Source organism: Artibeus jamaicensis, unplaced genomic scaffold, assembly GCF_021234435.1.
Source record: "Artibeus jamaicensis isolate MK-2021 breed Jamaican fruit bat unplaced genomic scaffold, CSHL_Jam_final contig_519, whole genome shotgun sequence".
Lineage (NCBI taxonomy): Eukaryota > Metazoa > Chordata > Mammalia > Chiroptera > Phyllostomidae > Artibeus > Artibeus jamaicensis.
The window spans coordinates 12,652,131-12,674,136 of record NW_026521871.1 but is presented as its reverse complement, the minus strand read 5'-3'; the positions used below and the strand labels follow the sequence as shown (position 1 = coordinate 12,674,136).

The following is a 22,006-nucleotide window of genomic DNA, read 5'->3' as shown; positions in this document are numbered from 1 at the left end:
CTTGTGAGCCTTACTGGGTTTTTGGCCCACTCCTGCCTGGGGCTGCCAGCCACCACTTTTTCCTGCTGGAACCCCTCTCCCCTGGCTGCCAACTCCACCCCTCTTACTGGTCTGGATGAATGGTTCGTTGTTAGACTTCGGTACAGTTCAATTTTCTGAATGTTTTGGTTGTGTTTTTGTTTCTAAATCTTTGTTGTCCTTAAATTTAGTTGTGCAAGGAGGTTCGGTATTTCCACCTACACCTCCATCTTGGCTGGAAGTCCCCGTATGTCAAGCTTTCTTAATGAGGGTAGCAGGGGAAGGAAAAGGAAAAAGCACTCAAGTTCAAGTGCCCCAACTTAAAGTAACTCCAAACTCTCTAATGACGACGGCACAGTAAGTCAAAGGAAACAGACACAAACAGTACAGCAATACAGTCACTGCTTACATGTTTAAAAGATCCATAGGGAACTGCTGTGGACCCTGTCTCTTCTAGGTAATCTTCCCAGCTTAATTCCACTTCTTCCACACCAGATCCAGCATCTGGAATTAAAAACAAAGTAAAACGAAACAAAAACATGTAAACCCCAGTAGGAGAAGACTCAAAGAACAAACATAAACTTAGTAATAAACCTAAGTTACAATTAACTTCATAACAAGTTAATTGGTTTTATGGTATGTTCCCTTAGAGCAATGATTGTCAGTCAATGAATCTCAACCACACGGAAGTGTGACAGGCTGTCCCTCCTGTTGGGATCCATCAGGGATTCACCCAAATGGATCATATAAACCTAGTGAGAGTGTAACTATTACAACCACTCTGGATTGTATTTGGACTGACAAATATTTGAGATACTTAGTAGGTAGTAGGCATTTCAAACTTGAATTTTCAATCCGATTTCTTCCTTAGTATTCTCCAGCTAAGTAAAACATACCACTAGTCAGTATTTTGGCTCAATCCAAAAGAATATGAGCTTATCCTTACTTTAATCCCTTTCTTTCACATTTTACATCCAAACCACCAGAAAATTCTCTAGGTATCACCTTTGAAATATATTCCAAATCTAATCACTTCCCACCATTCCTATTGCTCTCTTTCTAGTCCAAGACCTAACCATGACATCATTCACCTTTTAAGTCATATTTATAATAAAATCTAAAATCTCTGAGCAACTGCAAAGGCCCTCTTGCTACCTACCCTGCCGCACCATTCCTAACCAGCCTCTTGTTTGCTCACTGCACTCAAGTGACAGTGAGTTTATTCTCATTCTTCTCCAATCATGTTCTTTCCTCAAAGCCTCTACATTTGCTATTTCCTCAGCTCAGAGACTGATTTTTCCCGTGTCATTCACATCTTCATTGCATTTAAGGCTCTACGCCACTATCACCTCTCCAAAAAGGCCTTCCTTCCAACAGTATCCACAGCAGAAAACCCCAGGCTCTGCTTTCTTGTTTTCAAGGTATTCATTCCTATTTGATAGTATACCATGTCTTTTTATCTTCCCATTAGATAATAAGCTCTATGAAGACAGAATCTTTGTTTTGGTCATTCCTACATAGACTATGTCATAGCAGAGACTCAATAAATTTTTGTTGAGTGAGCAAAGATTCAAACTTCCCATAATCCAAAACTCACAATGCACATAAGCTCCTTCAGAGGAAAGTTGTTCACTGATGCATCCCTACTGCCCAAAACAATGCCTGGCACTAGCAGGCTTGCAACAAACATTTGCTGAATGAATACACTCTAGGAGAGCCTGTGCTTCACACAAACACAAGAAGGCAAATACAAGAAGCTCACCACAGCACTGCGTAACAGCAACAGACAAAAGCAATCAGCAGGAGAAGAGATAAACTATGGCAACCCTACAATGGAGTACTACTATTACTATATAGCAGTTAAAATGAATGAATTAATATTGACATAGATAAACCTCAAAAAATAAAAAACCTCATCAAGTAAAAATGGCAGAATGAAAAGCACAAGATACAATTTAGGCTTCAAAACAGAACTTCACAGTATAATGTTTATGAATACATGCATATTAGAGTATAAAAACACGAAGAATGGGAAGAAAATACATCAATTAAAACAGTGCTACCTTTGGGTATACAGAGGAGAAAACAGGATTAGAAGAGAAGTACAAAAGAGGCATAAACTGTGTTGTGTTTTACTTCTTTTTAAAAATGAAAACATATCTGAAATCATTAAGGAAATGCAAACTGAAACCACAATGAGATACCACCTCACACACATAGTATGACTACAATCAAAAAAGGAGAAAATAAATGTTGGCAAGGATCTGAGAAACTGGAATGTTTGTGCACTGCTGGTCTGGGAATGTAAAATTATATAGCCACAGGACAAAACTATATGGTCGTTTCCCAAACAATTAAAAATATAATTACCATATGACCCACCAATTCCACTTTTGGGTACATACCCAAAAGAACTGAAAGCAGAGCCTCAAACAGGTTATTTGTACATGGATGTTCATAGTCGCAATATTCACAATAGCCAAAAGCTGGAAGCAACTCAGGTGTCCACTGATGGGTGAATAAATTAAACAAAATATGATACATCCATCCAATGGAGTATTATCGGACTTTAAGAAAAGGAAGAAAATTCTGGCACATAATACAATATGAATGAACCTGGAGGACATTATGCTAAGTGAAATAAGCCACTTGCAAAAAGACAAATACTGTATGATTCCACTTATATAAGGTAGCTAGAGTAGTCAAATTCATAGAGACAAAAAGAAGAATGGTGGTTTCCAAGAACTGTGGGGAGAGAAGAATGGGGAGGTAGTAGTGTCTTACAGGTTTAGATCTTTAGTTCGAGAAAATGAGAAATGTTCTGGGGATGAACTATGGTAATGCTTGCATGATAATATGAATATACTTAACACCACTGAATAGCACACTTTTTTTAAAAAGCAGGTAAAATGGTAAACTGTGTATAATTGATATGGGGATTTTACCATAGTAAAGAATGGAAACAAATAGCAGACAACATTAACATTTATTAATTCTTCATGGTAGCTATGTGGGTGTTCTTATATTGTTTCCCATTCACTTTTATATATTTGAAATTCCTCATTAGAAATATAACAAGACAACATTGGAAACATCCTGGAAGTATGGGCCAGCAGAAAGTCAATTCCCTAAAATGTAATAGGGCTGGACATGCATGGTCCTTAGCAAGGGTCCTAGTCCCTGAAACAGGACGCTAGTTAAAAAACAGACGACAATAAAAATAATGAACAAAGGAACTAAACTCTCTCATATATTAAAAACTACTAAAAAACTGAGAAGAGACAGGATTACTAATCTGATAGAAAAACGAGCAAATACAGGAAAAGAGAATTTGTCAAAAAGAAATGCAAAGGTTCTTAAACATATGGAAAGATATGCAAATTTACTCACATTTTAAGAGAAATAAAAATAAAAACTACACTGAAATATCACATTGGAAAAAGTTCCAAAGTTTGACAATAATATCTACAATGAGGCTATATTTAAGCAGGTAAAGCATAATGACACAACCCTGGTGAAAGAAAACTTGGCAATATCTAGCAAAATGACATATGTATTTACCTCTTGATCCAGCAATCCCACTTCTAGGAATCTATTCCAAAGATATGCTGGCAAAAATACAAAAAGACATATGTACAAAGCTATTCACTGCAGCACTACTAATACCAAGACTGGAAACAACCCAATGTCCATTAACAAGGAACTGGCTAAGTAATCTATGGCTTACACATGTAGTACTATACAGCTGCAAAAAGGAATGAGAACGATTTCTATACACTGATGTGGGATAATCTCCAGTATACAAGTAAGTGAAACTGCAAACTACAAAGCAGTTTCTATTGTATCTCTACTTTTGTATAAAATGAGAGAAGTATGAAAATAAATATATACATATAGTCACATATATTTGTTTATATTTTTAAATGAACAGGAGAAATAAATAATAAAACTAGTATATGGAGAAGTGTAAAAAGCACGAATATTATTGGGTTGAAAGTGGAAATGTTATAAAATTTTTGCTTCATAACTATGTAGATACTTTGTACAATTTAGAAACATTTAAATAAAAAAATTCTAATAATTGAAAATGATCTGAAATTAATATGCCTAACTGTTGGTGGGAAAGAAAAGAGAGAGAAAAGAAAGAAAACAGGATTCCTGTTAAGTCATATTAAAATACAATATTGTAACTGTAAACCCCAGTAAAATATATTTAAAGATAAAAGCCATTAAAAATGTTAAACTGCACTGTTAACTTATTGATATTTGGAATGTTGATATTGTTATTTTGAGAAAACTATAGAATGGTATAAGGTAAAAACAAGTAAGTAATGATATTAACATATATATTATGAAACAACACATTTCCAAAAGAAGAGACACAAACATAAAAATCAAATGATAAAAACCCTGTAATTTTAAATTAAAACTGTAAATATCAGATGAAGCCATCTGATTTTTTCTCTTTTCAAAAGATGTATATTTTCTAGCTACCTAAGGGATAAGGCCTAAAAGAAATGACAACCTAGTATCAATGAGCACCTTAGCACTAGACTGTGGTCTCTATATATCATATTTACTTTAAAAAAAAAGGAGAAAAAGAAGCTCTTTAGAAAAATGGCATATTGTAAATTTAGGTACCTGGGAACCTTACTATGCCATAAAGCTAGGACTAGAACTTTCAAAGATATATCACATCATATCAAAAGAACACAGGAACCAATGTGATAGAAATACATATATGTTTCATCAATTAATAACATCTATAACAAGAAAAATCAACTTGCTAAATGGCAGAGTAGGAACTTCAGGGAACCCATCTCAAAGAAAAGCAGCAAAAACACTGACTAAATTATGAAAATCAACCATTTCAAAGTTCTGAAATTAACTGAAGTCAGATAACAAGCTGAAAAGCATCTCTTCAAGATAAGCTACTGAACAAAGTTAGAAGAGTAGAGTTGTAGCATTTTGGGTTGGGGCTATTTCCATCCCTCATCTCTCCTCCCCTCAAAATGTAAATTTCTGAACCCAAAATGTTAACAATCAAAGGAAACTTCTATGAACAAGCCCCACAGCAGAACAGGGAAGAAAAAAGGAAAAAAAACCTACTAAAATTAAAAACAGAGCTAGAGAAAAATACCTAATCTAAACAACAGAAACAAAAATTGAAGAAAAAAGTGAAAAGAGCCTTGCAAAGTTGTGGGACAACAAAAGATCTAACATTAGTGTCATCAGAATGCCAGAAGAAGAGCGAGAGCTGAAAAAGTATTTGAAGAAATAATGCTTAAAAATTTTCCAAATCTGGCCAGCAGCTAAGAAAATCCCAAACAAAATAAACCAAAAGGAATCTGTGCAAATATACAACACAAACTTCTGAAAACTAAAGACAACAAAAATATCTTGAAAGCATCAAGAGAAACAATACTTATCTTAAGTGATGGAAGGCTGAAGGGAGAGGGCATTCCAATGAAAGCAGATTTCTCATCAGAAACCATGGAGGCCACAGGGTACAATATTTTTCAAGACATGAAAGAAAAGAACTTTTTCTATATCCATCAAAAATATACTTTAATAATAAATGGGGAAATCAAGACATGGTCGAGATGAAGGGAAACTAAGCAATTTTATCACCAGCAGACCTGCTCTTAAAATTAAAAAAAAAACAGCTAAAGGAAATTCTCTAAACAGAAATGAAATGTCAGAAGAAGGGAATCTTGAATTTTGGAAAATCAGGAAGAAATAAAGGACCATGAAAAGAGTAAAAATATTTTAAAATACATTTTCCTTTTCTTCTTGAGTTTTCTAAATTATGTTTGAAAGTTGAAATGAAAATTTTAATATCTGATATGGTTCTCAAAATAAAGGAAATATTTATGACAATTTTATTATAAATAAGAGATGGTAAAGACATATAAAAGTAGTTAAAGTTTCTAATAAAATGATGATACCAGCAGACTGTGATATCTTATATACATATAACATTAATACCTAGAGCAACCACTTAAAAGCTATATACAAAGAGACACTCAAAAACACTACAGACAAATCTAAAATGGATTCTAAAAAAAATGTTCAAGTAGCCCAGAGGAAGTTGGGAGGTGGAGGACAAGAAACAGAGAAAACAAATGAACAAAAATAGCAGACTTGAGCCCTAACGTATCAATAATTACATTAAATGTAAAAGGTGTAAGTACACCAATTATAAGACTGAAATTTTAAAAAAATGACTATATGCTGTTATAAGAAACTTACTTCACATATGATATAGGCAGGTTGAAAGTACAAAAATGAAAAAGATATATACCCTGTAAACATTAATCGAAAGAAAGCAGAAATAGGCAAATCCACAGAGACAGAAAGTAGATTAATGGTGATTGCCAGAGGCTGAATGGAGCAAGAAATAACTGCTAATGGTTTCTTTGGCGGGCAATGAAATGTTTTAGAAATAGTAGTAATAGTCACACAATGTGTGAATATGCTGAAAACCACTGAATTCACACTCTATAAGGGTGAATTTTATAGTATGTGAATTATATCTTAAAAAAAAGAAAAATATCTCAATAGAGTTTTAAAAAATCTCAATAGTTTAAAAAATGATTATTAATTAAAAGGCAGATAAACAATAAAATAAATGACCCAAAGACATGAAGACACTATACTGAAGAGGATATAGGATGGCAAATAAGGGCATGTTCAACAGCACCAGCCATTAGGAAAATGCAATTAAGACCAGGATAAGCTGTCATCATTACATGCCTTAAACTAAAGGCATGTTTAATAATAATGTAAGATAATGACTTAAACTAAAAAGTTAGAATACCAAAGGGCAGTGAGGATGTGAAGAAACCACATTTCTTGCCTACTGAGGGTGAGAATGTAAAATGGTACAACCACTCTGACAGGTAGTATGGCAGTTTTTTTACTAAACATATGATCTACCAATTATGCTCGTAGATATTTAACCCAGGAAAATGAAATTTTATACATACTATTGCTCACAGAAACTGTATTTGTAATAGCCAAAAACTGGAAGCAACCAAAATGTACAACAGATGAATAGTTAACTAAATCGTAGTATTATCCATGGAATACTACTCAGCAATAAAAGGAAACAAACTACTGATATATGCAAGAATTTGGATGAATACCAAGGTCATTACTTTAAGTGAAAAAAGCCAACCTCAAAAAGGCACATGCTATGTGGTTCCATGTATGTACCATTCCCGAAATGCCAAAATCATAAATACAGAGAACAGATTAATGATGCCCAGGGTTAGGGAAGGCTGGGGGGGAAAGGGGAGGTGTGAATATGAAAGAATAGAACAGAGGAGCTCTTTGTGGTAATGGAATAGTTCTGTATCTTGACTGAAGCAGTGGTCAAGATATCTTCTACACATGTGATAAAATGATTCAGAACTACATACACTTTACACATATGTCATTTGTCTGGTTTTTTTGCACTATACTTAAATAAGAAGTAACTAATGGCAGAAACTGGTGGGGGGTACATGGAACCTATCTTTGTAACTTCATATGAGTACATAATTACTTCAAAATAATTCAAAAGTAACTATCAAAATTAAAATTTTTGTTTTTTAAAAAAGTAAGTCTGGCCCTGGCAGGTATGGCTCAGTGGCTTGAGCCACTGGGTTGCCAGTTTGATTCCCTGTCAGGGCACGTGCCTGGGTTGCAGACCAGGTCCCTAGTAGGGGGCACGCAAGAGGCAAGCACACACTGACATTTCTCTCCCTCTCTTTCTCCTTCCTTTCCCCTCTCTCTAAAATCTTTAAAAAAAATAAGTCTGTTAATAAAATTATTTACTCTTTCAGCAAACATTATGAGCACCCCCTAGTTACAGGTTCTCTGCCTGGTACAGGGAAATACAATTCATATTTTCAATGAGCTTTCTGTTCAGTGTTAGGAAGACAAGTCAGACAATGTAACACAGAAAAGTAATGTAATTCTGCACTCTGAAGAATAAGTTCTGCTCACCAAAACCAATACCTGCATCAAGCTGCTGCTCCCCGTTCATTTCCACAGCACACAAACTATCTCCTCCCAAAAGAACAGGCCTTACAATTCTGCTATGATCTGAAGATTACTTGCAGGTCTCAAGCAACCATCAATGGGCATCCAAGGATCCAAATGAAAGTGCTAAAAAATAAAAAAATAAAAAGAACACATGAATAGCCTGAAGCCTAAGTGTATTTACTCATTCATAAGACAGGGCACTCCAGTGGATCGAGGACAGATAAAACAAAAGTGCACTGACAGAATAGATGAGATTAGAGAAAAACTTGACACCTTTTCTAATTTTTAAGACATTGTGTGTGTAGAGAGAGAGCTCTATCAAGATCTTGATACCTAAAAGTCACAAGAAATTAATGTATAAATGAATCATTACCCTTGAAACTTAGATTATAATATGGGTTGGACAAAAAGTCCACTTAGTTTTTTTCTGCAAAATAAAAGACACGTTTTTCATTTTCACCAATAATTTTATTGATTTGGATATTTTCAGTATGTCAGCTGTCTCCTGCTATTGGTTCCTAGTGGGTAGTGGCCAGGAATGCTGCTAAACATCTTCCAATACTTAACACAGCCCCAGATCAAAGAACGATTTGGCCAAAATGTCAATAGTACCAAGAAACTTTACAAACCATTTCTGACATGTTCCATCAGTCACAGCGCCTTCTCTATATACTGCATTAATCTTTTTTTTTTTTGCATTTCAGTTGTGTTTTTACCTGTCTTAAAATGATAAAGCATAATATACCAAAAATGGTGCATATTTTCTTCCATCTTCAATATTAAAATGGCAATATTACCATTTTAATTTTGATAAGTGTTTCTTAAATACATGCTGATATGACAACTGTCACAATACAATCTAACAAAATTTTTATGAATGAAGTTAAAGACAACTAAGTGTTACAAAGCCATCATATGGAAAAAACTAAACAAACTTTTTAGCCAACTCAATACTTAGCATCATGATTCCTATCCACAAAAATTCTAATTTGTAATGAATTCCTGGGTTGTGGGGGGAAGTTACCTTTCAATGCTCTGCCTAATGAATAATATTAAGGTTATAGTATATAACCTTTAGTTTTCCATTTATATTTAGTTTTCCATTCTATTTATCTAAAATATTATACAAAACCAAAAAGTATCAACTATATAAATCTACAATTACACTTATAAAAGAGAACCTCTCCAAAATAAGCTCTGAACCCACTTATTCCTTTTTACAACAGCTTTATTGGGATATCATTAACATACCAAAATTTACCATTTTAAGTATACAATTCAAGAATTTTTAGTAAATTTGCAGAGTTGTATAACCACCACTCTAATCCAATTTTAGCATATTCCTATTTTCCTGAGAAGAAACTTCATTCCAATTTCCAGTTCCTCTCCATTCCATCCCTAGCTTCAGACGACCATTAATCTGCTGTCTCTCTCTCTCGAAAGAGAGAGAGAGAGAGAGAGTTTGAGTTTGCTGGACATTTCACATAAATGCAATCATACAATATATGGTCTCTTGCTTCTGACTTCTTTCACTTAGTGTGTTTCTTATGTTCATCCCTGTTGCAGCATGGATGAATCTATTTAATCTTGCTTTATATACGTGTAAAACAATCTAAGATATTGCCTTTGTATATTCATAATAGGTTATAAAAAGTAAATGAAAGAAGGAAAAGGAGTGGCTACAGGAAGCAATAATGTAACTAACCAACTACAGGGGCAACAACACAAAAAAACTGAGTGGGATAAGTACTCAACAAACCACAGCTGTAGTGGGTAAATACAGGGTCAAGAACTGTACACCTCAAAAAGATTTTGAGTGTGTTTTAGAGCCTCCAAATAATCAGCAAGTAATTGAATCTCATGAAAGGGCTTGAAACACTATGAAACATTTTAATATACCCCTTGAAAAGAAACCTGAAGGGACCTTACCCCTTGATAAGGTACCTGACGTACAACAGCTTCAGGTGAATAAGAGGGATACCTAGGTTCTAGTTCAAGCTCTATTAATCACTATCAATCTTATACAGACCATATTATGTCAACTTTTGATCTCTGAAACGGGCATAAGATCTTTTCCAAATTCAAAATTACATTTCATAATGAACATACAGAACATCTTAACTTTTAAAATAATGAATACCCCATTTGAGACCACTGCTAGTTAATTCACAATCATATCATACGACATAAGCACTGAAACCCGCACTTTCAGATACTGGCAGTAAAATTTAAAGCCTCTAAATGTGCTCTCTTCTCTGTTTACTTTTCTACCTGAGTTCAAACCATTTAAACTTTACCACTCCACCTATTAATTCATATATTTAGCAAACACCAGCTCATGACCATTAACTGTTCTACAGGATAAGGATAAAGTGAGACAGGGTTCCTGCTTTCATAAAGCTTGTTTTCAACAGGAGTAGACAGATTAAACCAACTATTTAAAATAATTATTTGAAGTGCTATGAAGGGAAAAGCAGTGGGTGCTGAGATAAAACATAATGGCAGACCCAACATAAACTAAGAGGTCACTGACACAGTGTCCTTAAACAAAACGGTATTGAAGCTGAAACTAAATGGGAAATAGCAGTCAGGCAAAAAGGGAAAGAACACTCCAGGCAGAGGGAACCGCCATACTGGGTTGGCCAAGAAGTCCAGATGTTTTTTTCCCATAAAATAAGAGACACATTTTCCATTTTTACCAATAACTTTATTGATTTGGATATTTTGAGTATGTCAGCTATCTCCTGCTATTGGCTTTTAGGGGTAGAGGCCAAGGGTACTGCTAAACATCTTCCAATGCATAAGACAGCCCCACAACAAAGAATTATTTTGCTAAAAAGTCAATAGCACCAAGAAACTTCACAAACCACTTTGATGCGTCCACTGTCACAGCACCTCCTTTATACACTGCACAAATCTTTTCTTGTGTTTCAGTTGCCTTTACCTTTCTTGAAATAATAAAGCATAATATGCTGAAATGTTGCATATTCTCTTCCATCTTCAATATTAAAATGGCTGCACAAAAATTCACCAATTTTTAAGCTTTTTCTAAATGCATGCTGATATGAGACCTGTCACAATACAATCTAACAAAATTTTTATGAATGAAATTAAAGACAACTAATAAGCACTACTATAGCCGTTGTACAGAAAAAAACATAGCAGACTTTTTGGCCAGCCCGATACAAAGGCTCTAAGATGGGAAGGCACTGAGAGGAGGCCCTGTCGCTGGAGCACAGGAACCAAAGCGGCACAATAGAACCAAACAGTAAAAGAAGGAACAACAGCAGCTAATATACCCTCAGGATACATACTATATGCTCAGCACTGTCCTAGACATTTAAACATATTAACCCATTTAACATTCCCAACAACTCCATGGTGAGCACTGTCACACGGCAACGGGCACAGGCCAGGTCCTTGGTCTACTCATGGTCCCAAAGGTAGCAAGTAACAGAACCAGGTTTCAAACACAACAAAATGTCTATATTCCATGTCCTCAAACACTATATGCTTCTCAGTGGAAGTTACTGAGGGTTTTTTAAGCAGGGAAAGTAAATAAATGATCAAATGTTTGTTTGTTTTTTAAGAAATCATAACAGAGTGACAGCAAAGACAATATAAAACTATAAAATTTCAATATGGCAACAGACACCACAAATAAAATTCAAAGATAAAGTAGACCTTGAAAGTTCTCTAAAAAAAACTTTTTTCTAACTATGTATGGTGACAGATGTCAACTAGATTTATTGAAGTGATCATTGGCAAATACCAGATCATTATGTTGTACCTGAAACTAATGGGTTATATGGCAATTAAACTTTAATAAAATGAATAAATAAAACAAAAGAGATGACTGAAAATATTAGCAAAACATAAGATAATGAATTAATTTCCATATACAAGCTCACCTAATCCAACAAGGAAAGAAAAATGGGCAAACTATGTAATTAACCCACATTTTAAAAATCAGAGATGATATTTATAAAAAATGTGTTCAATCTTACTGGTATTAAGGAAAATAAGAATTTTTAATTACATATTATTTTTTCAACTTTCAAGTTGGTAAAAATTTTAAACAAAAAGTATCTAGTTTTGGCAAAAACAGTAAATAAATGGGAGAACTTGGGGCATAGATTGGTAACACCTCTTTGGAGAGAGGAATTTAATGATAAATAACCCACGGATTTAAAAGACAAACTCCTAGAGCAATAATTCCACTATTAGGAATCTGTCGTACAAAACACGTGTGGAAGGCTTCATAACCAATGATATTTGCCACAGAATTATCTGTAACAGTGAAAAAGTAGAGATGAGACAACTTACATGTTCACCAAGCAAGAATGAAATGGCTGCACACATTACGGTACACCATACTGGGAAATGTCCTACAGTCATTAGAAGAACTTAGACCCATAAAAACACAAGGGGATGTTGACTATATTGCTGAGTGAAAAAAAGCAAGTGAAGAACATCATTTACATTAACTTTTAAAAGTCCTGTGTTCAGCCCTGGACAGTATGGCTACATTCATTGGAGCATTGTTCAGTAAACCACAAGATTGCAGGTTCAACTCCTGGTCAGGGCATATACCTAGGTTGTGGGTTTGGTCCCTGGTAGGGACACATTCAAGATGTAACCAATCAATGCTTCTCTCTCACATCAATGTTTCTTTGCCTCTCTCACTCCCTTCCCCTCTCTTTAGAATAAATTAGCATGTCCTCAGAGGAGGATTAAAAAATAAAAGTCCTGTGTTCATTCTCAGACTTTCAGTCCACATGGTGGCATAGGTAAACATGGTACTTCCATTCATCCACAACCACATCAAAATGACAACTAGATATGGAACAACCGTTACTCAGAACCACTTGAAATCTGGCTGAATGGAATTCCTACCAACTAGGGAATTAAAGGAGAAGCTACATCATGACTGGTAGGAGGGGCAGAGACGAATAACAGCCTAGTCCTACACCGACAAGGGTTGGGTAAAAATCAGGAGGGATACCTCGGCTGTAGAGGTCCCCCCAAGGAGTGAGGGTTCCCAGACCCACATCAGGCCTCCAAGCTCAGGGATCCAGCACAAGGAAGAGAAGTTCCTGTAACTTCTGAATGTAAAAACAAGTGGGAATTGAGGCTGAGTGACACAATAGGCTTATGGAGTTCCAGCCAGTTCCTCTTAAAGGCCCAATATGGACTTACTCTGATTCACTTCTTCTGAGGTCCAGCACTGGGGAAGTACCTTGGGGAAAAAAAAAAAAAAAAAAAAACAGGGACAGAAAGGGAGGAACTGAATTGTCTGGAATCAGGGCAAAAGCTAGGAGGGCAGCCTTCTCCCAAAGTGCTGGCAGAGGCCACTGTTCCTTTGATGAGCCCTTCCCCAAAAGAGTCAGAAGGTGTGTGCCATATCTTAGTCTCCACCAACCTGTTTCACACTGTTTGCCTCACCCTGCAGATTCCCTGAGTCCCTACACCACGCAACTTGGTGAAGGAATAGACATATAAGTCCGGGAAGCACAGAGAGTCCCAAACAAGATGGATCCAAAAGGCCCACACCAAGACACATCATAATTAAAATGCTAAAGTTAATGTTAACAAATGAATTGTTAAAGGGTTTTCTTTAAGAAGAAAAAAAAGATTTAAAATATGAACAATAAAGTGACGATAAATACACATCTATCAACAATTGAATATAAAAAAAAACAACTAGCGAGCAGAACAGAAGGACCCACAAATACAGAGAGCCTTTTGATGACTGCCAAATGGGAGAAGTGTTGGGGGGGGGTGAAAAAGGTGAAGGGATTAATAATTACAAATTGGCTGTTACAGAATAGCCATGGGGATGTAAAGTACAGACTGGGGAGTAGGGTCAATAATATTCTAATAACTATGTATGGTGTCAGATGGGTATGAGATTTACTGCAGTGATCACTTAGTTATATAATGTCTAATCACTGGGGTGCCCACCTGAAATTAATGTACTATTGTATCAATGTCGACTATAATTGAAAAATTAAAAATGATTAAAAATATAAGTTCTGTGTTCATTGTTTCCTTGGCTATATGTCTTTTAACAAAGACTTATTTGTTCCAACGGCATCATTTATAAAAGGGGGATAATGGTACTATACCTACCTTACAAGACTGAAGAACGTTTAGCAGAGAGCTGGCTACACAGTAAACAGAGAGTTAAATTAATGTTAACTATTCGAGTTCCTCTGGAACTAACTTAGTATATCATCTCTACATATAATCTCGACACTTCGTCATGGGTTTGATGTAACAGTCAGTGCTAAATAAATATCTATAGGTTCACTATGCTTTGAAGATGTTATCCAAAACTTATAAGTACAAGTTTACTCATAAGTTATACTTCACATATGCCAGCATATATTGTGCAGAGAGCCATATAGTACAAAATAAAGATAATTAAAAAATAATAATAATAAATTAAGCTTCAAAGCCAAAAAGACATGAGTCGGGAGAAATGCAAGTCTTATGTAGCTGAAAAGCTAACACTTTGATTTTTTAAAATAGATTTTATTGACTATGCTATTACAGAATTGTCCCACTTTTTTCTCCCCTTTATTTCCCTCCGCCCTGCACCCATTCTCCCACCAGCATTCCCCCACCTTAGTTCATGTCCATGGGCCATACATGTAAGTTCTTTGGCTTCTCCATTCCCTATACTATTATTAACCTCCCCCTGTCTACTTTGTACCTAACATTTATGCTTCTTATTCCCTGTACCTTTTTCCCCATTTTCCCCCTCCCTCTCCTTGATGATAACTCTTCATGTGATCTCCATTCTGTGATTCTCTTCCTGTCCTACTTGTTTGCTTAGTTTGTTTTTGGTTTTGTTTTTTTTGTTTCAATTGTTGATAGTTAAAAGTTTGTTGTCATTTTACTATTCATATTTTTGAACATCTTCTTTTTCTTAGATAGGTCCTTTTAACATTTCGTATAATAAGGGCTAGATGATGATGAACTCCTTTAACTTGACCTTACCTGGGAAGCACTTTGTCTGCCCTCCAATTCTAAATGATAGCTTTTGATGGATAATCTTGTATGTAGGTACTTGCCTTTCATGACTTGGAATACTTCTTTCCAGCCCCTTCTTGCCTGCAAGGTTTCCTCTGAGAAATCAGTAGATAGTCTCATGGAACTCCTTTGTAGGTAACTGTCCCCTTTTCTTTTGCTGCTTTTAAGATACTCTCCTTATCTTTAATCTTGGGCAATGGAATTATGATGTGCCTTGGTGTGTGCTTCCTTGGGTTCAACTTCTTTGGGACCCTCTGAGCTTCCTTGACTTCCTGGAAGTGTATTCCCTTTGCCAGATTAGGGAAGTTCTCCTTCATTATTTTTTCAAATAAGTTTTCCATTTCTTGCTCTTCATCTTCTCCTTCTGGCACCCCTATGATTTGGATGTTGGAATGTTTAAAGTTGTCCCAGAGGTTCCTAAGCCTCTCATTTTTCTGAAGTCTTGTTTCTTTGCTCTGTCTGGTTGAATGTTTATTTCTTCCTTCTGTTCTAAATCATTGATTTCAGTCCTGGTTTCCTTCCCTTCAATGTTGGTTCCCTGTGTATTTTTCTTTATTTCACTTTTCATAGCCTTCACTTTTTCCTCTATTTTGCAACCATATTCAACCATTTCTGTGAGCATCCTGATTACCAGTGTTTTGAACTCTCCATCTAATAGGTTGGCTATCTCTTCATCACTTAGTTCTATTTTTGGACCTTTGATCTGTTCTTTCATTTGGGCCATAGTTTTTTTGTCTCTTGAGTACCTGTTATGTAGTAAGGGGCAGAAACTTAAGTTATTCAACAGGGTAGGGCAACCCACATTACTCCACTGTGGTGCTGTATGTGTGTGGGGGGGGTGAGAATCCAAGAGGGAACAATGCCACTTGCTTGGCTGTCAGCCAGCTCTCAGTCACTTCCCCCGCTACCCACAAGCAAATTGGGCCCTTCTGGTGCTGATCCCCAAGTGGGTGGGTTTGTGTGCATTCTAGGACCCTAGGGATCTCTCCAACAAACTCTCCTGTGAGGCTGGGAGTTTCTCCTGCCACCCCAACTCCCATAGGTTTTTACAGTCAGAGGTTCTGAGGCTTTATTTCCCTGCGCTGGAACCCTGGGTTGTGCAGTCTGTCTGACTCCCCATTTGTTCCTCCTGATTTATCCCCATACAAATGGCAAACCTGCCTGGTTCACCAGCCACCACCTTGCCCTCTGGGTTCTCCAGCTGCTGCCTTGCCCCATGTCCTCTTCGTGCCAGCTGCCCATCACCACCGCTCCTACCAGTCTGAATGAATGTGTCTTCTTTAACTCCTTGGTTGTCGGACTTCCATACAGTTTGATTTTCTGGCAGTTCTGGTTACTTTTGTTTTTAAATTTCTTGTTGTCCTTCTTTTGGTTGTGCAAAGAGGCAAAGTGTATCTACCTACACCTCCATCTTGGCCAAGAGTCCCAATTATTCTTTTTCAATCTTACATCATTTAGATTTTAACCAATGAACAATCTGCTCTCATGATAACAGGATCATGGAAAATAAACTCATGAAGCCTTCTGCTATAGAACATCTGTTAGGTCTCTCTTTATTGCTAGTCTTCTGTCTTCTTGTGCAGTGACACACCACCCCAAAACACCCCATAAGATAGCCAGCTGAGAATATGAAAATTCAATTCACCTTTTACTTATTTTCTCTTACTTACTTCCTATTCATACTGAATTGTTTTACCATCTTATCATTGATTTTGGTATTACAATTCCTCTTGTGGTGACCAGAATACACCAAGAGTTATTTTAAATAAGTATTCATGAACTGATTTAGACCTTGCTCATGTTATTTAGAATATCTCAGTAAATTAAACAGTTGCCTAGACATTTCTAGGGATTTCAAATAAGACATGAAGCCAGAATAAGCCACACTAAAATTTAAAACACTTCTAAGAAATATAAATAAAAATTTAAAAAGCAAAACTAAGTGCACAAAACAAGCTTTGCTATTGCACACACACACGCAAATAAAACTCAGGCAGAATAAAATCTAACTGAATGCATTCCTAATTTTAGTGATAAATCTAATAAAATCAGCATGGAATAATTAGCTTTTAACAAATCTTTTTAAAAGATCTAAAAGTCATCTGAACAACAAACAGCTACATGATGCTTTTCCCTTCCACCTTGTTTTTAGTCTACACATGCAATCCACACTCTAAGCCTATAGTGCTTGACTTCATGTTAATGAACTTTGTTTCCAAGGCTAAAATGAGACAAGTAAAAATATTATGTGGAAAGTTACAGTACTGCAAGAGAGACTTCTATAGGATGTATTCCTCAGCCAAAAGATTTGACATATCCAATATAAATGACTTTTAAAGCACTTAGGAAGAACAGGAACTCAGTGTGGCTCTAAAGGTATATGAAGGTCTGTCCAGAAGAACTCCAATCATTGTTAATGTAATGACAACAGTTTGCACAACATCAATGGAACCTGGCAGCCAAAGAGAGTGGGGGCTGGAAAATGCATGTGTGAACAATGATGACCTCACTGTACTAGTCAGTGGGGGGAGTAGACGCCATTGAGTGAGCACATATACTGTGTGGCCACTGCATTCAAAATGACTGAGTACAGCAATGAATCTGCATCAAATTTTACATTAAGCTGGAACATCTCCCCATGGGAACTGTACAGATGATTCAGAAAACAACAGCTATGGGATACTGGGGATTGGCAGCTACATCGTGACAATGCACCTGCTCGTGCATCACATCTCGTGCAGAGTTTTTTGGCAAAACATCAAATTACCCAGGTGACCCAGCCCCTTTACAGCCCAGATTTGGTACCTTGTGATTTCTGGATTTTCCCAAAACTAAAATCGCCTTTGAAAGGGAAGAAATTTCAGACCATTGATGAGATTCAGGAAAATACAATAAGGGAGCTGATGGCAATTGGGAGAACTGTGTGAGGTCCCCAATGTATCTACTTCGAAGGGACCTCACAGGTGTCATTATCCTATGCACAATGTTTCTTGTATCTTTTTCAATAAATGTCTCTATTTTCCATACTGCATGGATGGATACTTTCTGGACAGACCTCATATATATCCAGTGTGTTGGTGGTTGCAACAAAATTCTTAAATTCAATAAACATTTACCTTACAGTTAAAAGAAAAATTCCCACTGATATCTTAGAATTTACATTCCTATTCCTCTAATTCAACAGATGAAAGTCCAATAATTTCAAGGGTGCTGTTAAATTTGGTAGAATGCAGACATTCAGCAAAGCAGATGCTCTATTTTTGGCAAATTTGCGAAGTTAACCCTGCCCGTGACAGGAGATGCTAATGGTAGAGTTACTATATTTCCTATTTCCAACAGGTGTAGATTTCTGGTGGCTTTTCAACTCTCCACAAGTCAATCATCACTCCTTGACCTTGTACAGGTCCTATTTGACAGACTATTTAAGTTAAATGTTGTGCTTTTATCTGTAAAGTGCCAAATAACTATTAGCAGTAGAAATCTGTTGTTTCATTAGTTGTTTGTTGTTATTGTTTTAAACCTACTGCTACATATTTCACTAGGGAGATGAAAAATAAATCTCATTAGGCCAATCTTAGGCACTAACTGACAAATCTTAGCCATTCATATCATCTAAATTAGCAATTTTCAACCTTTTTCATCTTGTGGCACACATAACTAATTACTAAAAACTGAGGCACACCAAAAAATACATTTTTTGCCATCTGATCAAAAAAAGATATCATTTTGACTCATTCACACCAGACAATTATTATTTTGCTGCTTTTTTTTTTGACAATTTTAAGAGAAAATAGGTCAGTGCCCTGACTAAATAGTCAGGTATTAGGTGTTTCAAAAATTCTTACAGCACACTGGTTGAAAATTGCTCATCTAAATTAATTCTGACCCTTGACCCTAACTTAACTTTTTCATGACTGTGTAATCCAACACAGGGCATATCTAACTCAGTTCAACAAATCAGCACTAATGAATTTATAAAACCAATAAAGCTTAAATGAAACCCAGAACTCAAGAACACCCTAATTTTTTTAAAAGTGCTCAACATCATTAATCATCAGAGAAATACAAATCAAAACCACAATGAGGTATCAACTTACGTGTGTTAGAATGACTATTATCAAAAAAGACAGAAATAACAAATGTGATCAAGGATGTGGAAAAAAGAGAATTGTTGCGCACTGTTGGTGAGAATGTAAATTGGTGCAGCCACTAGAAAACTCAGCACGGAGGGTCCTCAAAAATTAAAAATAAAACTACCATATAAGCCAGAAATTCCATTTCTGGGTATTCATCCAAAGGAAATGAAAACACTAATTCGAAAAGATATCTACACCCCCAAGTTCATTGTAGCATTATTTACAATACCTAGGACATGAAAGCAACTTAAGTGTCCATCCAGAGATAAATGGATAAAGAAAATGTGGTACACACACACAATGGAATATTAATCTACCTTATAAAATGAAATCCTGTTATTTTTGACAACATGGATAAACCTTGAAGGTATTACACTAAATGAAGTAAGTCAGAGTAAGACAAAGGCCATATATGATCTCACTTACGTGTGATCTAAAAAAAAAGGAAAGGAAAAACAAAACAAAACACCCAAACTCATAGATACAGAGGACAGATTAGTAGTCATCAGAGGCAGGGATGAGGGGTGGGTGAAATGCGTGTAGGGGTCAGAATGTACATGTCCTCAGAGGTAATGTACAGTACAGTTAACCATAATTAACAATACTGTACTGTATATTTAAAAGTTGCTAAGAGAATAAATCTTAAAAGTTCTCATAAGAAAAACATTTGTAACTATGTGTGATGACAGGTGTTACATAAACTTGCTGTGGTAATCGTTTTGCAATATGAACATTTGTCAAATCATCATGTTATATACCTTGAACTAATACAATGTTATATGTCAATTACATCTCAATTTTAAAAGCAAATTATGAGGAAATATTTTTAAAGGGTTATTTTGTATTAACAATGAGAAATTTCTAAGTAAAACATGGCACAAGCACACAATGTAAATACTACATGGACATTAAAACTTGAGAAATGTTTTTCTTCCCAATCGAAATCCCCAAAGTATTTTATTCATTTTGATGAGCTAATTTTAAAATGTATCTAAAAGAGAAAATGTACAACTCAGCTACATTTTGTATAAGATGGTATGAAACTAGTTCCTTCTATCAAAATATGAAAATAGTGGGTATTAGTACAGGAAAAGACAAATATACTGATAAAGTAGAACAAGGTTGAGAAATAGAGCCATTTATATGAGAACATAGTTTGTAATAAAATGGCATCACATAATCAGTTGTGAAAAGGATGAATATACAAGATAGTGTATAAGAACTAGCTATCCATTCTGGGAGGAAAAAATTAGATCCTTGCTGCCACATTAAAAAATAGTCTAAGTGAATTAAAAGAGAAAAACATGAAAAACAAGATACTTCCTTAAGCAAGGAAGCCATAAAACAGATACATTCGACTACATAAACATTTAAAACTTCTGATTGGCAAAAAAAAACTTAAAAAACCAAGCTACAGACTAAAAGAAAATATTTCCAGGATATCTAACAAACAAAGGACTACTAGCCCTAATCACAGAAAGCACCTATAAATCTATAAAGAAACAAATACCTAACCTAATAGAAAATGCCTAACCCAATAGGAAAAAAAAGGTATGGACAGGAATTTTACAGAAATTATTGGTATAATTATATGCCAATAATTATATGACAATATGTCCAATGTAAATAACTACAAAGAGTTATTTTTCAATCAGATTGGGGAAAATAAAAGATCAGTAACATTCAATTTGGGAGAAGATATGGAGAAATGGATGCTGTCATTACCAGATGAAGAGCGCGAATGGATACAGCCCTTTAGAGAGAAACTTTATTCCATCACAAGATTTTACTTGCATTCTCTACAACCCAGCAGTTCCATTTCCACTATTTGTTTCAGAAAATTAATCAAAGAAAATAAAGAAATAAGTAACATAACAAAATTGTTCTCACTTTCAGGGCATAAACAGAGAAAAAAATCCATGTGTACAAAGTCTGAGAGACTAAACGTATGCTTGAACAGTGTCTGTACTAGGGAAAAATCAAAAACCTCTATATCAAGCAATAAATTAGGGCACGTCTATAAGACGGAGAGTTAAAAAGAATGAAATAGTCTAATGAATGGGTATAGAGTTTATATTGGACATGATGAATAGGTTTGTGTATAAACAGTTTGTTTTGTGTATATATATAAAATATACTCAAACATATGCAAAACTACATATTTTAAATACACATGTATTTATGCAGATACATTTAAAATAGTCTGGGAGAATATGTCCAATCACTACCAGCGGTTAGTCCACGAAAGAGAGACACAGGGAAAAAGAAAGTTTTGCTTTATATGCATTAGAAAAACATTCTATGATGACAATGTATATATATGTACTTCTATTATTTAAATTTTCATTTTAAGAAAAACAAAAGGCATTCATTGACATGAAAAGTTATTTATTTTTTCTCAACAAATATTTAGCAGAAAACTACTGTGTCAGGCCCCACCAAAATATCAGAGATATGTATCAGTGAACAAAAGTGGCCAAAATCTCTGCCCTCGTGAAGCTTACATTTTAGTGGGAAGGAGAAAAAGCATAGTACTTCTTCTAAATGTGGTAATGATAGAGCTGGGCAAGGGTGATGGCATGGGTTGAAAGTTAAACAAGATGGAGTGGGGAGGTTTCACCGAGCAGGTAACATTTTAACAAAGACCTGAAAGAGATGTGGAGGAAAGAGCATGCCAGGCAGAGGGAAAAGCTAGCACAAAGGCCCTGAAGTGAGAGCATGTGTGCTGTGTTCTAAGAATAACCAGGAGGCCAGGGTAGGAGAAGCCACGTAAGCAAGTAAAG

General features: G+C 35.6%; 1 protein-coding gene across 5 annotated transcripts in view; it reads right to left on the bottom strand.

Annotated features, from left to right (window-relative positions):
• The window catches only part of SFMBT1 (Scm like with four mbt domains 1), a 112,467-nt gene that overhangs the window by 47,501 nt on the left and 42,960 nt on the right, over positions 1-22,006 (bottom strand). For 2 of the 5 annotated variants that reach the window (XM_037134600.2, XM_037134598.2), the window contains exons 2-3: positions 8,011-8,172; positions 428-522 (exon numbers count right to left, since the gene is read on the bottom strand). In XM_037134600.2, coding sequence (XP_036990495.2) covers positions 428-522; positions 8,011-8,050 — 135 coding nt within the window. In that variant the 5' untranslated portion in view covers positions 8,051-8,172. Of the gene's footprint in view, positions 1-427; positions 523-3,579; positions 3,627-8,010; positions 8,173-22,006 lie in introns of all 5 variants that reach the window. The other 3 variants (XM_053668998.1, XM_037134601.2, XM_037134602.2) reach the window with 3 other exon arrangements.